The 20,965-nt window shown below is 43.7% G+C and overlaps 1 protein-coding gene across 2 annotated transcripts in view; it reads right to left on the reverse strand.

Moving 5' to 3' along the window:
* Positions 1-469: 469 nt before the first annotated feature.
* The window catches only part of KLF3 (Kruppel-like factor 3 (basic)), a 28,862-nt gene continuing 8,366 nt past the window's right edge, over positions 470-20,965 (reverse strand). Inside the window, exons 1-6 of one of the 2 annotated variants that reach the window (XM_012724234.1) lie at positions 19,953-20,016; positions 14,594-14,689; positions 7,768-8,254; positions 7,061-7,211; positions 2,796-2,956; positions 470-1,020 (exon numbers count right to left, since the gene is read on the reverse strand). In XM_012724234.1, coding sequence (XP_012579688.1) covers positions 839-1,020; positions 2,796-2,956; positions 7,061-7,211; positions 7,768-8,254; positions 14,594-14,650 — 1,038 coding nt within the window. In that variant the 5' untranslated portion in view covers positions 14,651-14,689; positions 19,953-20,016 and the 3' untranslated portion in view covers positions 470-838. Of the gene's footprint in view, positions 1,021-2,795; positions 2,957-7,060; positions 7,212-7,767; positions 8,255-14,593; positions 14,690-19,952; positions 20,017-20,965 lie in introns of those variants that run through there. The other variant, XM_004681353.2, reaches the window with a different exon arrangement.

The following is a 20,965-nucleotide window of genomic DNA, read 5'->3' on the forward strand; positions in this document are numbered from 1 at the left end:
TGGAATCTGCATGGAGGCGGAAGGTCTAGAAAGCGCTAGAGCCCACTGGTGAGGAAACCTGACTGAAGACTCCCCGCCCGGGAGGGACGGCCGACTTCCTACTCTTCCCTATGGCCTCCTGTGCTCAACGCTCCTTCTCTTGGCTACATGCTACATGTGAGTACAGCATCCTTCCCTTCCACTGATAAACATCACCCACTTAAATCTGCATCTCTGGCTCATCTCCCAGCAGTGGCAAAGACCTCCTTACTAGCTGCAGGCATGAGGGAGGAGAGAGGAAGTGATAAATCCAGGCTGACAAGCAAGATTTGTTTAGGGCAGTGGAAAAGTTGACTGCACTCCCTGGAAATCTTGCCACACTTGCAGCTAACCTCTGAAAGGGTCCATCCTTCTCTTCACTGTCAAGCACAAAATGTGATCACGGGCACAGAGGTATGAATGTCTCTGGCAAGGACTAGCAGGCTGGATACTGTATTTCTAATACATTTACTTTGACATTCTTTTGAGGAGTACATGGAGAAACTGACAATCCGTAACGTTAGTTTACATGTTCCCTTGTTCTCATTACATTAAACGTATCTGTAAGAAGGGTTTGCTTAGCATCCCCGGAAAAAAAAAGTGTTCACATTCTTTAGGTCTGACCCGTGGTAAGGAGAGGGAGGATTAGAAAATATCTAGTACTGACCATATGGAAGGTTGAATGATAGAAATTCAGAGATTCAGACCAGCTGAATCAAAATTAAAATGTACATGTAAAAAAATGAGTTAGATAATGGGAGGGAGGACAGAGAGAGAGCCGGGAGGCTGGGAGCCGCGACGAGGTGGGAGATGGAGGCGTTCAGACGAGCATGTGGCGTTTCCTATGGAGGGCGAGATGGTCAGAGCGCGAGAAGCTGCGGTCACAGTCTGGGCACTGGAAAGGCTTGATTCCAGTGTGTTTTCGGAAATGCCTTGTTAGTTCATCAGACCGTGCAAACTTCCACGTGCATCCTTCCCACGTACATTTGTAGGGTTTTTCTCCTGTAAAAAGGGAAGAGGAAGGGTTAATTTCCCGTGAGCACAAGGATTTTAAAGAGCAAAGACAACCTAGTTCAGAAGCCCATTTAGCTCCAAGACACGTGCCTCCATTTACCCCTCTCCAGTAACGCGTCTTTTAACTACCCAGGACCAGCAGGAAAAGGCATTAGTCCTCTCCTTTTAAAATAAAAGGAGTCATTTTAAATATTAATATTTATCTACCTTGCTGTCCAAAAACTGGGATGGGGAAATGAAGAGTTCTCAAAGCATAAAAGCATTAAATTATGAAGTCTCTATTAACTGAAATGTCTGTCAGGAATGTCAGCATCTCAACATCTTATCTTTGGTTAGTCAATAACAATTATGCCTATGCACAATGCTTTAATTCAGAAGCACTAAAAATACAGTAGTATCTTCCCATCTTGTCAAGAAGCCAGATTGCTACAACTCCCCCGGTGGGGTAATGGTAACCCGCAGATGAGCAACCACACACATTCCCAGGAAAAAGAGAGGGCGCCATGAAGCAGACCCGTACCAATGAAATGGTGGTTGATGGCAATCTTACAAGGCTAAATTAGTAATAATGGATACTGCGTATCACAAATGAACTTACTATCTCCTGCCCTCTAAAACCTCACAGAATTGCCATTCTTTGGCAGCCCTGTGAGATATTTAAAATTTGCATTATTTGCTTTACTACAATACATGTTAAGCAGTATTTTTCTTACATATGAATTATCATCCAAGCAATCAATGTCTTTTTTTAATCTTAGCTGGGAAGTCGGCAATATTCCCCTCAGGGTCCCAGTAAAACCCCGGGATGCTTTCATGAATCTGACTGGGTGTTTCACAAGCACAGCACCTGCCCTCATCACTCATGGAAGCTTTATGACATGGTCAAAGAACTGCATAGGCTGAATTTCCCTCAGCTTCCTCTACCCAGGATTCACTTCTGCTTTGCCAGACGCTGCTTTTTCTCTTCCAAACCCCAGACTGTCACCTCTCTAAATCTTCCTAATAAGAATGACTCATGAGACCAAAACCAAAAACCCCCAAAGAACTACATTCTAACTGACGGAAGACAATGAATACTGAGGTAAGTGCTGCTTAGTAGAGTTTCACATTGAAGAGTTTGATGTTAGGGCAGATGAAGCTTACGGTAAACTGCTGCCATCAATGCACCACAGTTAATCAGGCTCCTCAAGACATTTCTGTACAAATTCCTTAAGTTTTGCTGCAGTGTTTACAAGCACAAAGAGAAGTTTCCTGCTTTCTTTACCTATGTAACACCTTTCTATAAGCTCTGGCAATTCTGTACCGAGCAAGATGGAAATTGTCGTAGAACAAGCCTGGCACCCAGAAATTCCTTCAATTTGAGAAGACAGTAATTACCCCAATTCTTCACTTTTCAAATTCAGTGACAGTCTTCCATTGGCATTCTATTTGTATCAACTGCTGTGCTTATTTGTTCTGCCTAGCAAATTGCTTTTTTGCTACTGTGAATGTGATAATACGTACTGTTTAATAAATGAATGCCTTTGTCTCACCAAAGTGGTGAACTTTGACTAAACAGGCTCTTGGCTAAGGGCAATTCCCCTTGTGTTCCAGGGACGGCTCCTTTCTGTCTCTCACACTTACTACCGAGATTACTACAGATTATCATTGTTATGGCGTGAGCCTTGATATTTCATTTTGATAACCCTTGAAAGCTAGAACATTTGCCTTTAACATTTCATTCTAATAATTCTTATGAAAGATGGGGTCTTTATTTGAAGTACCTGTATGTGTTCGTCTGTGTGCTTTCAAGTGAGAACTTTTAGTGTACACTTTATTGCATCCGTCATAATCACATCTGTGTATCCTCCGCTTCCTTTGGGTATCTGGAGACTCCACAGGTAAAGGTCTCTTCCCAGGCTGTACTATGACGGAAGGGTGATTCCTATGAAAGTCAATGTCAAGTGCAAAATGTTGAGCAAAAGCCTCCTCCTTTTCATCAGTCTACCAAATGCATCAACAACACCGGACAAAACAAACAAACAAAAAACCCAACAAAAGAATAAAACAACAAAAAGAAATGAGCTGATCAACCCAAGCAGCACTGGTATATTCATTCAACAAACATGGAGTGAGCACCTACCATGAGCCAGGCACTGTGCTTGGCACCAGGACACAAAGATGAATAAAAACAGGGTTCCTGCCCTCGAGGAGCTCACACTCTAGGGGGAGACAGACATGTAGATAAGTAATGACAGCAGAAGGTTAGGTGCTATGCGAGAGGCAGGTGCGAAGTGCTAGGAGTCTCTCCTTCAATAAACACTGGCTTGTTTACAGAATCCTGTGGTACTAGACATCGCTCAACACTATGAGGTTGTATATTATTTCGGGCTGCCCTGAATTCCTTTTATTGCTCCTTAGTGGCAAATGTAAAGGGTCAAATTTCTAACTGCTGGGCAACCATGCTCAGACACGCCAGGTTGACAGACGGTCCATTGGGATCTCTTACAGATGGCCAATTTAATGGGCTGTTCAAATGCTGGGGTTCCCTCCTTCCATGTGCCCCCAAATGTTGGCACTGTTGTTTTCACAAAGTGCAATGCTTATGGCTGGGAGAACATGGGGCCCTGCCAGCAGTCAGAGAGGAAGCCCCTCACCCACAATCCAGAGCACTGGGCATCTCCCCACCTGCCGAGTGGTGGCTCAGATGCCGCCCATTCCTGCATCTGCACCCCTTTCTGGAATGGGTCTGAGATATAATCCTGTTAGACTCTGCACTCTGAAATTCCTGTTTCAGAGGAGAAGGTGGTGGGGAGAACAGATGACTCCTGGGGCCATGACTGTAGTTTTCTCAGGTTCCCCTGCTGATTAATGAAGTGACTAAGAAGTTCTAATCCATTCATTTGGCTTCCTCATGACTGACCACTTGATGTTACAAGTCCACATGGCTGGCCTCCAACTATAAGGAACGATTTCTCTGTACTTTAAATTTGAGCCTAGTGGCCTTACAGTGCTTTAAATACTGTATGTTCAAAGCTGAATGTTTTGTAGAAGTGTGAATGGGGAGAAAAAGGATTGGTGAAAAGGAGGAAAGGAATTTGATGAAGTCAGACACTCAAGTTCGAGATGAAAACAAAATCAGCCATAAAAAAAATCAAAAGGGGTCCCTGAAGTCAAATCTTTTTAAAATTTTGGTAAAAATTTAAAAGCATGTCCCTTATCCATCACTTTTTTTGGGGTATATTCATTTTAAATGACTTTATTTCTCATAGCTTATTCACTGGTAAAGAAAACTGTCAGCTTTGGGTATCATTTTAAACCTGTCTGCCCAAAGCTTAGAGGATCTATCCAGAAGAATAAAACAGCCCAGTTCAGAAGCATGGGAAAGTGACATGAAGGATGGGTTGGCAGAGGGGAGGGACAGGACTTAATATTAACACACGAAAGCAAAAAGAGAAAATAGCAGTTTATGCAGCAGAATTATTTAATTGAAGGAAAAGAGTTGTCAGCTTCTTTTTAACTTTCAACTTTTAATGCCATTGATTTAGAATGTTTTATCATAGGAAGTCAAATACTGGAGGAAAAAAAAAAGGAATGGTTAAATGTATCTTGTATGCACCTGGGCACCCAGGTGTCTCTCAGTTGTTATGGGATCTCACCCTCTTTGGTCTACTCACTGCTCATTTTTAGAGATTGTGGGGCTCGTAACCAGCAGCTAGCTACACTAGCTATTAACGATCCGATACCGGCTTGGCATTAAGCCCCTGCCCCTCTTAAATTGGTTACAATTCACATGTGTAACTAAACTAAACAGGGAAATGCAAGCCTCAAAGTTTTTATACTAAGTACATTTTTACCTGCATAAATACATATATAACACAAGGAATTTGATAAATATTTGACTATCAGAAAAGCACCACAAAGCTGTAACTTCATGATCGAGCAAATGGATTTCCAAGCTGTGCTTTAAGCTCTGCCTCTGGAAAGGATGGATTTCCTACGGCGAATATTACTGGGGCTGTCTCATCACAATGGCTGTACGGACTTGGTTTCCAGTGACTCTTCCCTGGCTAGTTGGCTTCCTATGTGGGCTGCAACTGGGCACATTCCAGGACATTACTCAATCACATCTGTGAGAATGATTTGCAAAGTACATGTCCTAGTTGTGACTATTCTGTACAGTTTTTTTGCGTGGCAAAATGCAATCTTAGGTCAGCATTAAAGTAAGCATATTATTCATTAATCATTAAAGCCATCAAGCTTGAGAGCATCAAAATAACATTACTTAAAATAAGAGAAAAAATTTTCTTTTCATTAGCATTCAGAGCACAGAAAGCCTTCAACTATCCTTATTCTGTAATGCTTTACACTATTTTTCACAACAATCTAAACTTTGGAATAACTCCTTTCACTCAGGGGACTTCTCCCTACATAGGCAGCTGGCTTTATTTGGCCTTATAGCATTTTTCTCATCACCTGTGCAGGAACAATTACAAGTGGTATTACCAGTTACCTTGCCAGAGATGGCTGTCAGCACAAAACAAGAGATAACCCACCCTTCCAGATGTGTCCATTTTAGTTATTCTTCACCAAGTATATGAGAAGATGCAATTGGTTTGCTATGGACAAGACAGCAGGAAAGCACTGGGGGTGGGGGAAGGGCCACAAGCCCAGCCCCCCTCTGCTCTTGAAAGTGAGATTGCAGGCCAATTGTCTAATGCTTGGCTCATCAGCTATTTGCTGACTCCCACATGTGTGCTATGGGGATGAAATAATTCCTCTGAAAACTGAAAACACTTGGAAAAGTTTCATTTGAGGGGGAAGAAGGTACTGAGCATTATCAAGGGTAATGGCCTACTCCAGACACACGCTCTTCCTGTTGACGTGGCTGGGTAAGGTTCATTCTCTGCTACATCTATCAGGAAATACAGGACACCCCCCTCCTACCCCCCACAATATATCATTCTTGGAACCATGGGCAATGAACACACGAGACACTGTGAATTGGGATTAATATGGATGCGACTAGAATGTGTGTGAAATTCCCAAGCAGAGTTGTTTTAAAACAGATCATTTACATTGGGTCACAGAGTTGTGTTAAGGAATGAGGTGCAGAACGTTTGTTCAAGTCAGAGAAAAGATGATAGGGAAAGAAGATGCAGACGCAGAAGAGATAATATTTGTTGCCCTTGTCTGGGAACTGGCCACTCAATCCAATGTCGAAAGCACAAGACCATTACAGCAAGAGAAATAATTACAACAATAATCAAAAAGAGGTAACAGAGGCAGCAAGGGTAAGTGGCAGCAAGACCCAAGGTCATGTATTCAGTGGACAACAGAGCTGGGATCCCAAGGTCAGATCCAAAGTTCGTGTCGCTCCCTAGAGGGAGGTCCCAGTCTCACCGGCAGGGCGCGTGAGACTTCCAGCACCCCTCGGTTGCCTGGTTGCTGGCCCAGGCATGTACCCCCTCCTGGGCAGCGCCAAAGACATTCATGGGGCAGAGAAGCGAGCAGCAAGGAAAGAGCCCTTCTGATGCTGAGCTCCAAGCACACCAGGGGCAACATTCTGCTGCTACCCGTATTTATAGACATATTGGGGCGAGGGGCTTTCTTGGACTGAACGTTTTGATTAAAACAAGTGCCAGCACAGCAAGTCACTCTATCAGAAGGGACAACTGGAAGGATAATGTATCTCGACAGGAAACAATTTCATGATTCAGCCTTCAGTAGAATAGAGTCAGATTCAATCCACAAGAGAATGAAGACTGCAGGGAAATTAAGCGGATGTAGCCTAAAGGGGTGAGAAAATAAAAATGATTTCTAGTGTATGGGGAGGTGGCAAAATGGGTGACCAATTCAATGAAAAGTTGGCATAATTGCCGTCACGCCGTCTACGTAAAGCATGTAGTTTTGCATTCTCCCAGCTTGCGCAGTGGATGCCACTTGCTGCTTGGGAATTCACATCACACCACACACGGAAGCTTGAGCTTCTGCTGCAGCCCCCCGAGAGGTGCGTGGCCAGGCTGGGTAGATGTAAATATATACTTACTCTTGCAACAGTGCTTGCGGGGGGGACACAGAGTTCATTAATGGGGGTGACATTTCTTCAGGATAATAATCTGTCCTCTGTGGTTCAATCCCAGGTTCTATTTTAATTTTTTTCTGTAATATAGGCTTCTCATATGATTCAATTACAGGAACTAAAAAAGAAAATATGTAAAAGTCACCACAATTAATTTGCCACTTTCGGCTAAATGCTTATTGCATTTCTATTTGTAAGACTACTGAGTATTTTGCCAGCAAGCAGCAGATAAAGGAAGCTGGACGTGTAAAACACTACTCTGAAATGCTTTCTTCATGACTTTTGTTATCTTCCTTTATCTCTAGAGTCTTCTGCCTAAAAACTTCTAATAAACAAGCCGGCTTTTATTAATCATCCGTTATCACTATGATCCAAAAGTCTGTAAGTCAATAAAGCAAAATAAAAAGACAAGCTTCTAACTATCCCAAAGTTGACAATTATATAGTGAAAGGAATCATCTCATGGCAATAAACAGACAGCCTGACTCCTGGGAGCTCTCCCAATATCAACACTTAAAAGAAAAAGGAAATGCCTCGGGCAGATTCTAAGACAAACACAGTATTTCCTTTTAAGAGAGTTCAACAGCTCTTGGCTCTCTGCTGCTAGTTCCCTCACCCAGACTGTCTAGGAAGACAGGCAGATACTGAGTGAGCAAGCGACTGTGTGCAATTTACCTTGCATGCTACTATTTGAATTCTCCATCTCCTCAGACAAGGAGACCATGAGCGGCTGCTGGAGGTGACTGGTGTACATGAAGGGGACAGGCTGCACCACGACCGGCTGGATGACCGGCAGAATCCCCGGGCTCCGAATCCCGTGCCGGGAGAGGGCAGCGGCCATCACCGGTGGCATAGACAGCGGGACCCCGAAGGGCTGTACTCCTGGGGGAGGAGGCGAGTACTTTTTCATCGGTGGGCTGGAAGAAGGCATACTCAGTCCAGGTGAGGCTCTCCGGTGCGAGGTCTGGAACTTCAGGGAGGAAGGAGAATTCCCAGCAGAGGGTGGGGAACTCCGCTTGTTGACAGTGAGGTCCACGGGCTCCATCTGCATCCCGTGCGCCAAGCCTTCCGGGGTCTGGAAGAACTTATCAGGTAACGGCGTGGAGTAGATGACCCCATACTTGCTGGGCTTTATCGACTCCATGTAATTGGATGGATATGACTGTTGGAAAGGAGAAAAAGTATAGGTTACCCAATGTGCGCTTGAAACACACCTTAAGGTGAAACTGTACAGGGACTTTCGATTACGTGAACTCGAATAAGCTTTATCCTTTACAAAAAGGCTATGAAGAGCAAACATGTGAACTAAGGTTAATGTGGTAACTGTTCACAAGAAAAATCACGAATCATCTTAACTCTAAGATGATTCCTGAGTCTAATGTCAATGCTGAGGCTGAGATTTGGCACCATTTTTTTAAAACGATTTATTTATTTCATCATACAGAACTGGGGTACAAGCCAGAGGTGCAGGGGTGGTGAGAGGGTTCCCCAGAGGCAGCGTAGGGAGCAGAACAGGCAGATCGACGAAGTAGCTGAGGGGAGCAGCGGGCCAGTCAGAAGAGATCTGCTGCCCCATGTGGGTCACCTCCGGGGCTGGGTATTGAACTCATAGTGAAGCAACTGTGGCCAGCTTGCAGTGCTGCGTCCCAACCTGTTGCACCACCAGGGAGGGCCCGATTTAGCAATGTTTTAAAATAGGTTTTGGGGACATTGGCATTAGGAATCAGGCTCAGGGTTCACCAAGAATCAGTCAAGCCAGCCTTGCTACCTTTGTGATAGGGATTCTTTTTTTTTGGAAAATTTAATTTATATTCTCTCCCCTGCCCCCCCAACTGAATTCATTCACAAAAAAAAACTCAAGAAAAAAAAAAAGAGTTAAGTCATCCATAATCAGATGAAGTTTCTTAGTTGGCAAGACTCCTCTTTAGCTTTGGTGCCCTTCACACCAGAGAGGGGCTACTGTTTCTCAGGTACACTTTCGTGTATTACGGAGCTGGAGCTGCATGGCACTGCTTGTTTAGTGGCTGAAAAGTCCTGGTTTCAGCACCAAGAGAACCTGCACCATCCCAGGAACCTCCTCAGTCTCAGGCCCGCCAAGATGGTGACTTGCCGAACACATCCATCTACTCAGGCAGGTAACAGCCCACAGACATCAATTATGTCCTTGGCTGCAACATGTTTGTGGTCTTACTCACAGTTTGAAAGACGCTATCGATGAAAAAAGGACACGGGCTGAGAGTGACCTGCACACAAGCTGCGGCCAGTGGCCCCACTGATAACAACCTAGTAAGATGCAGAGAGGCAGAATCCACCTGTGTTCTCCCGAACCCAAGCTCTGCTGACCAGGGACTTAAATGACCTCCCAGTACCTTTCTCGTGCTATAAGGATAATCGAACTTTCAGCTACCTCTTTAAATAAACGGAAATCGGTTGTAATCACCGCACACGATGGATACTGCCTTTGACCATGAAGTTCACTGAAATTAGTTCTGTTCCTTAACTGGGGGGGGCGGGGGGGGGAACATCACAAAACACTAACTTGGTTGTAGAATTCTTTTTCTGAAATTAAACTCAACCCAAGTTATTCTCTTTACTTGGAAGCATTTTAGGGAGACTGAAAGTTCCCTTTAAAAATGTACTCAGGGCCCTCCCTGGTGGCACAATGGGTTAGGATGCAGCACTACAAGCTAGCCGCAGCAGCTTCACTGTGAGTTCGATCCCTGCCCCCGAGGTGACCCACATGGTGCAGCAGACCTCTCCTGACCCACCCGTTGCTCTCCTCAGCAGTGTACTTCGTTGATCTGCCTGTTCTGCTCCTCACACCGTCTCTGGTGAATCCTCTCACTGCCCCTGCACCTCTGGCTTGTACCCCAGTTCTATGTGAATAAAATAAATATTAAAAATAAATAAAAATGTACTTATGTTAAAAAGCAATTCTATAAAAGAGAGCAATGACTAACGAGAGATGAGAATGCAGATGCTATCTAGGAGATTAGGGTCAAACTTGACAAGGTGTAGCCAATCTCCTTCCAGGAGGTCCTGCGGTTACCACTGAGTAGGATTCAGTGAGAGAGCCCATGTAATCGGCTCGGTTCACACTGTGGTCTAGGAATCCCCTCTCTCCCTTTCTCACACAAGAAACAGGCAATGCACTTGGCTTTGATCCTCCCACACAGGACTTCCCAGACCCCACCTGGCATCTTGCTAAAACTAAAATGCAGATTCTGAATTACTGAGGAATGGCCCCAGGTGCATAAACCACCCTTTGAACGCCTGGTTCTCGGCGACACAGATGCAGGTTAAAATAGGAATTTACAGTATTAAAGTTTGGTGAACTGATTAAATACGTTTTTAAGGTAGGCGTTCTCACTAACGATAGTGCTCGAGAACAAGAGCATGACGGATATAAAAATCAAGAAACTGCTTATGGGCATTACAACCAAGATGGAAAAGTACACATAATGAAGAATGATGTAAAATACTAAAATAAAATCAAGAAATATGTAACCTGGGTGCTAAAGTTTTTGTGTTTCAGATCAGAGATCAAACAAGACTACCACAGAAGCACGCTACAAGGGGCCCAAAACCTACAGTCATAAATACGTTCTAGCTTAAACATTAAGAGATTACAAGTTTCATGAATAAAAACACTATAAATCACATACAGTGAATGGGGACTTAAGGAAGTAATCAAGTAACAGAAGAGGAAAAAGAGCTCCCCCTACTTCTGAAGTTTAACTTGCTGCATGTAATTTTCTAAAGGGAGAAGTTCGCTGTTCTTGTCCGTGGGGCAAGCTTAAGAGAAGTGGGAATTAAAATCTGGGAGATTGGGGATTTAATGACAGTGTCAGGTTTGCCAAGCCATAGAGACAACCACACATTAAGCTCGGTTTATAAACCTCATTCAGTTTTGCTGAAGCGTCTGCTTTCCAGTGAGTCTGCCCTGACCCGGGCACTCATTTTGTGAGGCCCCTGCACTCGTGCAAGGAGACACATTTGGGCCCAGCTGAGTACACAGCCTTTTCCCGTCCGGCTGCCTCTCCAAGAGGTGAAGAAATGTGGCTTCTCAAATTGTCTCGCTGGCAAATTTCACAGCATTGTTTACCGGAACTTTCTATAAGATGTGTTTACTTTAATGATTTGGGTGGAGCACAGAAACGCCTGCAATCAGTTTCCAACAATCAGGTTTTCCACCCTGTAGGGGCCAAGGCTGGGTTTGCTTGGGGCGTGTGCCTTGGGTGGGGTGACCCTGCTAATAGCTGCTTCCTTCAGGCCTGCCCCTCGTCTAACACGCAGCGCCAATCAGTGTGGGCTGCTGGCCGCGTAGCCTGGTCAAAGGCAAGTGCTGATGAAGCTCAACGAGGCAGGCACAGCCCTGGCCAGTGCGGGACATCCTCCAGGCCTCCATTGTCCACTGCATACTCGGGGCAGAGCGAGGGTGGCAGTCGGTTCACTTTTCAGGAAGATCTGTTATTAAAAAGTTTTCCCGTGTGGCATGAGTTAAGTCTCAGCACTATGAAGCTATCAGCAGCCACTGCAGTACTGGTTCCATCCCCGGCTGGCGAGCTGACCCACATGGCGCAGCAGATCTCTCCAGTCTGCCCACTGCTCCCCTCAGCAGTGTATTTCAGCAGATCCGCCTGTTCTGTACCCCACTCTGTCTCTGGTGAACCCTCTCACCTTCCGTACCTCTGGCCTGCACCCCGGCTCACCTCAGTATGTATAAATGAATAAAATAAACATTAAACAACAAATGCAAAACATATCCAGTGCTCACATCTCCATGCTGGGTGGAAGATGGAGGCCTGGACTAGACGCTCAGTATATCTATGATGAATGAAGTGAATTCACACCCACTCTTTTCAGTGCCGACCAGACAAAAGATAACACCGATTTCTTTTGATTTTGAAAGATGACTTGAGAATTTCAGTCGTGTCTTGCTCTATGGGAATCGTTTTGGTGAATTTTCCATTACGAGGCAGCTGAAGTGGCCGCAGGGACTGTCTCATGGAACATGGACAAGTCTGGATCCACCAGCCACGGATATGGGGGAAAAGCGAGCGTCGGGACGGGGCTGAGCAAGTCGAGGCATCTTCCCCCCCAGGGTGGGGTGACAAGGGCGGGAGGGTGTGGTGCTCCACAAACACTGGAGACAGGGCAAATGCCACGCCCCTCTGTGCCAACAACAGTGAAAGTTCTTTCTCCTGGGCTCAGGAAAGTTTTTGTTAGAACAGAGCAGGGGAACGGCTGATTTTTATGGTTTGTCAATCTATAAGGAGGCGGTGAAGAGTTTCCTCATGTAAGAAGGCTAAAAAGGAAGAGAAAAAAAAAAGACTTTCCTCAAAATGAATCTTCCTATGGGACTAGGCTAAGAAAGAATACTAAATGTACAAAATGATGTAAAAATAAACTATTATACTAAAAAGAAAAAAAAGAAGAATACTGTTAAAACATGTTACCTTTCTGACTTCCTAAATTCTTTAATTCTCAGCCCTTACTCGGGAAGGGTATTGGTAAAAACAGTCCTTAGATTTACAATCTGTCTCTTATTTTACAAGTTACAATCTCCAATTTTACAAATGAAAAACAGGGTACTGCAGGTGGTGGCAGATAACTGAGGCCCACCTGGCCTGGGTGGGTGGGCTCCCTGTGCGACTGGGTCTTGCACACTAAGAACATCTAAGCTCAAGGGCTAGCAGAAGGGCATGGTGGCTTTCGCTGAGAGAAATGATCTTTCCTTAAACTATAGCAAAATACCACATAGGCTGATGGCCAGTTTTGACTGATCACTCCTTTTTGGGGTGGCTGGGGTTGGGGTGGGGGCAGATTGAGTTACTGTGAAATATTTATTTCTACATGGGATTAAAAACATCTCACAAATGTAGGAATAATGACTTAAATGGGCAACGGCTTCAGCCTTCATGATTTAATTTAAAAAGATACAATAAATTATTTTCAATACATTCTACCCACAAAGGCAGAAAAGATGAAATCTCAAGATTTGTGAGTGGAAACGCAAGCTTTTTATTTAATTTAGTTAAGTAAAATAATCACAAAATCCTAATTTCCAGGAGTTTCATTCAGTTAACTGAGGCTTTGCTGAACTAAGGGAGAAAATCTTCAATGTAAGGACTGACGCTAACTTCTGATGAAAAGATCTCATTAAATTCTAGAAAGCATTACTTGAATTTGAAAACTAGAGCATGAAGGAGAAAGACCACTGATTGCAAAACAAGCTGTTCATATTTTAACCTCATGTATTAATATGTCACAGAATTACAAGCATGACTGTTACTTTTGTTTTGCTCCCACTTTTTTCAGTGAAGTGTCCTTTGCACTTAAGTATATCATACTAACTTAGCAAGGTGGATCAGCCATTTTCCATGGCTGGCTGGAAGCCCTGAGAGCGTACTGAATAGTAAAAGGCATCGTGGATGGGTCTCCATTGTTCATGAAATTAGTCATATTCTTGGGTACCAAAAACCTGTTCATATTTCAAGCATATAATTATGGGGAAATTTTATACCTTAGTCTTCCCCCAATGCAATCGTGTAAGAGCAGGTGAGAAAAGTTGCTGAACATGAGAACAGTATGAACATAAGTCTAATTTGTTTTTCGGATTAATAAAATCTGATTGCTCATTTATTATCCTACCCAGATACTCCATGACCCAGTTACCATGCGGGAATGTAAATGTTATTTTCTGAAAGCCACTGTGACTTTTTCATTGTACACAGTGGTAAACACTTCACTGACTTAGTAATATCCATGGCGACTCAGTTCCAAGGGCCTCGGAGTGACCCTACATCTTGTGCAAACATTTTTGGCTTCCATCTCCATAGCCAATGCGCAAGGATGATCTAATTTTGCAAGTGTGTCATTACCAGCCTTCAGATACACAACTCAGGCCAAGATTTCCCCCTGGTGGATATTTTTCCAAGCCGATGGAAGAAAAGAACAAGATAAAGGAGTGTTGCCTTGTTATTAACATTCACTAAACCCGTACTCCTGCAGTTTCAGCTGCTTCCTGCTTTGAAGTCAGCCCCCCTTCGTGGTCGCCATCTGCCATCTGCTGTACCTGCATAAACACCTGGACCAACTACTAGTCCCCTGATGCCCTAAAAGCACCCATGGAGGCCTGGCTTGCCGAGGGGCTACTTTAGCATTTGGGTGTTGAAAAAGACCACGAGCCTGGTCATTCCCTCCTCGCCTCAGACTCTTCCAAGTGAAACGAAATTCTGTGCTCACTGCCAGGTTTTCTCCACTCTCCGTCGCAGGTAGGCAAGGCGGCTGTAATCAGTTTTTAGGCAAATTGTTTTATTCACGCTATGCTTTTACAAACAGACAGGGGACTCTCCCCCACCCCAGGTTCCATCTCTTTCATCATCTCTTTCATCAGTTCCATGAGAGACATCTATATACTATGGGAGACATAACAGAGTATTTTTTTAAAATTTTAGTATTAAAAACAAAAGTAGGTGTTCAGTTTTGGAAAACTTACCACCGAGACAGGGTCCATGGCCTCTTGCTTGACAGGAACCGGGTCGAACATGAGCATTCTCTTAGGTAAGCTTTCTAGGGTGTTCTGGTGTATGGTCTAGAAAACACAACAAAGGTAACTTTAAATATAAAGTGGTAAAAGCAATATATAAGATTCTTCACTCCCTTCCCCACCCCTTTGTTCTGGAATGGCTGGAATGTTTTCCTTACCTATGAAAGATGCCATTTTATATAATTAAAACCAGACTCCGTGGTCAGAGCCCGAAGAGTCAACTGGCATTTCTAACTCAAATACATAGACCCAGACATTTCTATACAATGTGTACATCCCTTTTGGGCTGCAAAGTTTGCTGTGCAACTCAACTAAAGGTATTATATCTCTCTCTTGTTTATTATAGAAAAATCAAGGGAAAAAAAAAAGACAAGCAAAATGAAAACCTAGAACTAACCAAATATATCTTTGCTTTAATACCTTACTTGGATTAGTGTCTGCACTAGTCTGCAAATGGGATGACAGCACAGTGAAATTCACTTCAGTTTATTGGAAAATGTTTCCCGTCTATGAGAATAGATAAATTGTTATTCATTATTTTTAAAATTAGGCATTTAGGCTGCTTCTACATGTTCAGTATTCCACATAGCAATGAGCATCTTTGTTTTGTTTGACCTTCTCCTGCACATCCTTAATTAATTTCTTAAAAGATTTATTTATTTGCGCATACAGAACTGGGGTACAGGTCAGAGGTTCAGGGGTGGTAATAAGATTCACTAGGGGGACTCACAGAGTGGGAAGCAGAACAGGCAGATCTAGGAAGTGCACTGCTGAGGGGAGCAGCGTGAGAGACAGGAGAGGTCTGCTGCGCCATGTGGGTCACCTCCCTGGCCTGGGATCGAACTTGTGCTGAAGCTGACTTTTGTAGTGCTGCACTTTAACCCTTTGTGCCACCAGGAGGGTCCCATCCTTAATTTTTAGGAAAAAAATTTTTCTGGTGGCAACTTTTTGGGTGAAAAACATGTACATTCTGATATATGATCCAGCAGTGATGTTCTATTAATTTCCATCAGCCAAATAGAACCCACTTCCCAACATTTCTACCAGGAAAACTGTTCCAATCTGTTAGTATCAACATGGCAAATTATTTTCCCTCTAAATTGACTTTATTACCAAAGTTGGCTTCCCCCATATTTATTTACCATTTACATTCTTCTCTTGAGAAATGCCTATTCAGACTTTAAACTCACCTCCAACTTCTTAGTGTTCCTAAACACCTTTTATTTGTGCAAAGCATCAGCTTGGATGCCCTCTATTTTCATCTTATTAGGAAACAAATCAATCTTTAGGAAACAAACCATCTTGATTCTGTCCAGTCTTTCTCTTTCACTCTATTGCTCTGTTCCTGTTACTCCTTCATTTTCTTGTGTTCTTTACTTGTCACTTCAAGCACTGATCTAGATCAAGCCAACTGCTTTTTCACAGGACAAAATGTTCAGTCTGCTCAATATTCAATTACAGAATCATTGGCCTGATTCTTCTTCAATAACCTGCTTCAGAAACCTATTGTCCAAATTTGTTTTAAGTGTTCAGCACTTGGGCTAGAGGCAAGTTCTTTGTGGACTGCTTATGTTTGGATGGGAAAACGAACAAGTTCTAGCTGGAAAAGATGCAGAAGATGGTTCTAGAGTACTTCCTGTATTTCAGTAGCAGAATTCCTCTCCCCTACCTCCATAGGATGGTCTGTTCCCTTCTCTCAGTGATACTACGGCATCTTCAAATAAAATTATGAAAGCAAGAGTTGTGTTCTTGTGCTTCACCGCTTTGAAGAAAGCCTGTTCTGGGGTCTCATGACAGCACGTGAGTATCATCATTAACTCAACATAAGGCCCTTCAAAGTTGCATTTCCCTGCATCACAGGATGTATTATAATCTGAGAACACAACCTACTCTCAGGCTGCTCAAATCAATGGTGCCACCACTCTCTTATGTATCCCTACAGCCACCCCGACAGCCAGAGAAAATGGATGATCTTATCATGAAGAATGAAAACCCCTTCTGTGTGTTGGGACTACTATTAACCAGTGCCCAGCCTGGCAGCTGCAGGGATGGACATAGGCCTACAAGTTGCTGCGAGCCTCCTGCCCCTTACCATAGCAGACTGTCAACAAAAGATGTGAGACCGCCTGCTTAAATCCTCGACCTATGGCTGGCTGTTGCCTCAGGTTTTTTAAGCTGAACTTGCTCTTCAGATTCAACAGTCTACTAGACAGGGTCTTGGTACATCCTTCTAAATAAAAGCGCTCATGTTCCCAAGAAGCTAGAACAGAGCCATAGTTGAGACACAAGAGCATTGTAGCTCTGTCCTGTGGCAAAGGCCCCCCTGTAAAATGCAGATGACACCTTCCGTACCTACTCCCTAAATGTCTGAGAAAGAGCAAGTGATTTAAAACAGAACAAATTTTTCTCCTCTAAATGATTTTTATCAACAAATAGACATCAATTTTTGGGGGGTTATGCACCCTGCATACAAAGCACTAAATTTGTCGTTTCCACTTCATGGAGTTTTGCTAAACACCCCTAGCCTTAGAGGTCAAGCCCCCTGCCCCTTGCCTTAAAAACAAACAAACAAACAAACAAACAAACAAACAAAAAAACCTCTAAGTTCAGTCTCTCAGTTAAGAGCTACCTACATGCCATTCGAAAAAGTTCTCATAGGACCCTGGCACAACAGCCCAGCACCTCCACCCCCAGCTCCCTTTACAAAATGTGCTTCCGTTATGGCTGGCACAGTGGAATTAACACCGTGGGCTCTGTAGTTCATTCTAAAATCCCACCATTCAGCTCACCACTCAGCCTTCAGAACTTTTCCCAGTGCCTCTGAGCATGGAATACCACCAGCAAGGGTTACTGAATCTGGATAGGTGGATTGCATGCAAGCTGCTAGATCTTTAATCACTTCAAGACATTATTTAAATCACTTTCATTCTTTAATTTTTATGTTTTATCTAAACTTAAAAGGAACGCAATGATTTGCACAACTTGTAATCAGTGCAGAAAAAGTAAAGTCGATTACTTTACAGTGAGTCCATCCTAATGAAACCTGACTCATTTTTATTAAAAAAGAATTGCAAAGGTACACTTTGTTCACAGCTGCTCCGCAGAGTAACTCAAGCATTGATACTTCTCATGACTGAAGTATTTCAGCTCATTAAGAATGGTAGAGTTACAATACTTCATTTTGAAACTTTAAACAATGCAACGCTGGACCATAAAAGTGTGCAAAACTTAAAATTACCATGAATAGGAATAAACTCACTGTCCACTCACAGTCTACTGGCTCTTTGTCCTCACTCAGCCTCTACTTCACTCTACCAGAAGTGAAGATCCTTCTGGAGAGTCAGAGGATACAGGATAAGAAGGATACCCTAAGAAAATGACATGCCCTGAACAGTTCACAAGAGCTTCTTGAGAGAGGTGCTGGGGATGGGGCGTACACACATGGTATGCTAATTTCTTGAATCATAATTTCTATAATTAAAATGCCTAATAAAAAGAGAGGGAAGCTAAGCTAGAGAGGAGCCACATTAAGGAAGAAAATCAAACACATAAACACAAATCAGACTTTTATTGATTTGGTTGCAGGGAACTTCCACACACTGTAACTAGCATGCCTATGTTTGACCAGACCATTCTGCCATGTGGCTTTCTGTCAAGAAACGGATGTGTGACTGCCGGATTTCCAATGTGTCCTTTATGTAACTAAGAACTTATACATTGGGAAAATTAGGGTCCCTAAATTGAATGGCTTCGTTAAACATGAGCACCTCATTGCTTGGGGGCTGTTACCATCATTTAAAAAGGATGCTAAATAAACTACACATGCTATAAAAAACAGGTTACACAACGCAGTGCAGTATCCAGAAAAACCAGTAGGTGGCGCGCTAAAACAGGTATTAGTGAGTAAGACAGACGGTAATGAGTTTGCCAGCTTCAGGGTCTTTAAACCTAGTGGGTTTTAACCACCCTCAGGAATTCTGTTAACCATTTTATGTGGGTATCACAGAGATGAGGAGGCCCTAAATGTGGTTCTGTTTTTCCTTACAACTATTTTCCAATCATAAACACATTTACATCTTAGTTGTATGTAGCTGAGCAGACCTACATTCTAAACAAAGCAATCCCAGGGTAACAAAACTGCATTTAGAAGAGCAAACAAGGGCAAGACTGATTTTAAGATGACTTCTAAGTTATTGTAGTGCTTAAAAGCAAGAATATAGAACCATTATCATTGCCAAAATAATTTCCCACAACTGGAACAAATGTCACCCTCCCTAACTATGTAATTTTGCTGGGAAAGGCCAAAACAACTGAATTTTCCTCGAAAACAAACAGACTGCAGATTTTCATTTACTCCCTTTTACACTTATACTTCTGACTTTTCATGTCAAATAAAGGCAAGGTTTTTGCCAGAATGCAAAAACCTGTATGTGTGCATTTAAAAGCCTGGTGAGTCACTGACATGAAGTTTCAGCAGCCAGAGTCCCACATCATCGTTCCATCTGACAACTACTTTATGAAAGCCTGCAAGGAGCTCACGATGGCACCAAAGTGCCTTAGAAAGTAGCTTGCCTTGAAGCCAGAACATGTTTTACCATGAACCACCTTGTAAATGACAGCTCTTTCTTGAGGGGTGCAGGGAAAGGAGAGAGGGGGAGAGAGAAAGAGAAGAGAGTGTCCAGAGCAGTTTCTTGGTGACACAGCAGAATTTTCCTGACAGGCTTCCCCTTTAATGCCTGTGCCTATTCCTCTTTCCAGATATTCAAAGAGTACCTGAATTAGCTCCCTCAAGCCATCCTGACAACAGGGCTCTAAATTACCTGACTTTCCAGACAAACCTTTGTTTTCTCACTACCTCAAACAGGTAGGTGGTGAAAGGAGAAAAACAGTAGGTGCCACCCAGGGCCCCCCTCCACCCCCAAAAAACACCCATCTCTAAGGGTTCAGAAGCCCAGACTTTGGATACTAAAAGAAAGAAGCATGTTACTGTCCCCTACTCTTTATTCCCAAGGAACTTCAGGGAAAAAGAAAAATTAATAACAATAAAAAAAGGTCATCTGGGTGTGCGCATGTGTGTAATTCGTGGTCAGGAGGATCAGGACGGCAAACAACATCCTTGTGGCTAAACTTCCTTCCCAAAGAAAGGTTCCTTTTTCCACTTCTGTACCCGAACTCTTCAGGCACTCCCCATGAGCTGAATATTTACTGGCAGTGGCCCAGGCCAGAAATACATGGAGACAGCAGCAGATGGAAGGAGGCATTTCGAAGCTGGCGTCTCCTTTTAGAACAGCCAGATGCTAGCACCTACCTGGAGCTGAGTCCCCTGATCATAGCACTTGCTGTTCCTCTACTTCCGTCTTCGAGTGCTGGTTGGACATGAAAAATATTCCATGGGGTGTTCTAAATCTTTGCGCCTCAGAAAATTAAATTATTTTGCACCAAAACGTTTTGGAAATAGGAAAGAAGTTAATTATTTAGTTTCAGATTAAATATAATGATCCAGAGAGCAAACAATCCGCCCTCTCTCCTCTCCCTGCTAACAAGCCACCCAATTTTACTTTCCTGCCTCCACCCATCTGCTCCACCCTATGGAGGGTTGCCAAGGGAGTTCAACTTGTCCAAACAGGACACGGCTTCAGATAAGATTCTGCCCACACCCTGTACTTCGGAAAGACCAAGTGAAGCAATTGATTTTGCATGTAAATAAGGACAGGTGCAAAGGTAAGGACCAAGCAAAATCCCAACACATTTCAGATTGAGGCCCGCAAGGCCCAGGTGGGGTGGGGAGGCCGAAGCCCACACCCTTTAGGTAAGTTCCCAAGTTCGGGGCCACCTGGCTGGAGGCATTCCACACCTTCCTTGAAAGAAAAGTTTAGGCTACACATTCCTTTTCTTTTTTTATGCTCTCTGACAAGTCTGCCTTTTAGTTTTAAGGGCCAGCAACCCAAGACCACTGAGAAGAAGGCACAGCGTGTGTCCTGCTGTGCGCATCTGCAAGGCTGCCCTCACAGCGCTCTTCTGTGAAGTTATATAATCAGACCCACAAGGGCTGCGTGAGGCGTGAGGCCCTATCGCAGGAGACCCACCCCACTCCACCCTTAGGGCCTCCACCCATGGGGCCCCACCCTGGAGGGAGTGGGAGGCTGGGAGGGACCAATTGGCTTGGGTCAGCTGCCAGTTCCTGGAAATTCCAGCCTGAGCAGGGAAGGCTGGAACCTTAAAAATAACCAGCAAGAACTGTTGGGTGGCGGCCCTCCCCAGGCTCCAGAGAATTCTGCATTAGGTTTATCTCATAGAACCACTGAACCTTGGGATATGAAA

The sequence above is a fragment of the Condylura cristata genome, unplaced genomic scaffold (genome assembly GCF_000260355.1).
Source record: "Condylura cristata isolate star-nosed mole 26May11 unplaced genomic scaffold, ConCri1.0 scaffold00012, whole genome shotgun sequence".
Classification (NCBI taxonomy): Eukaryota; Metazoa; Chordata; class Mammalia; order Eulipotyphla; family Talpidae; genus Condylura; species Condylura cristata.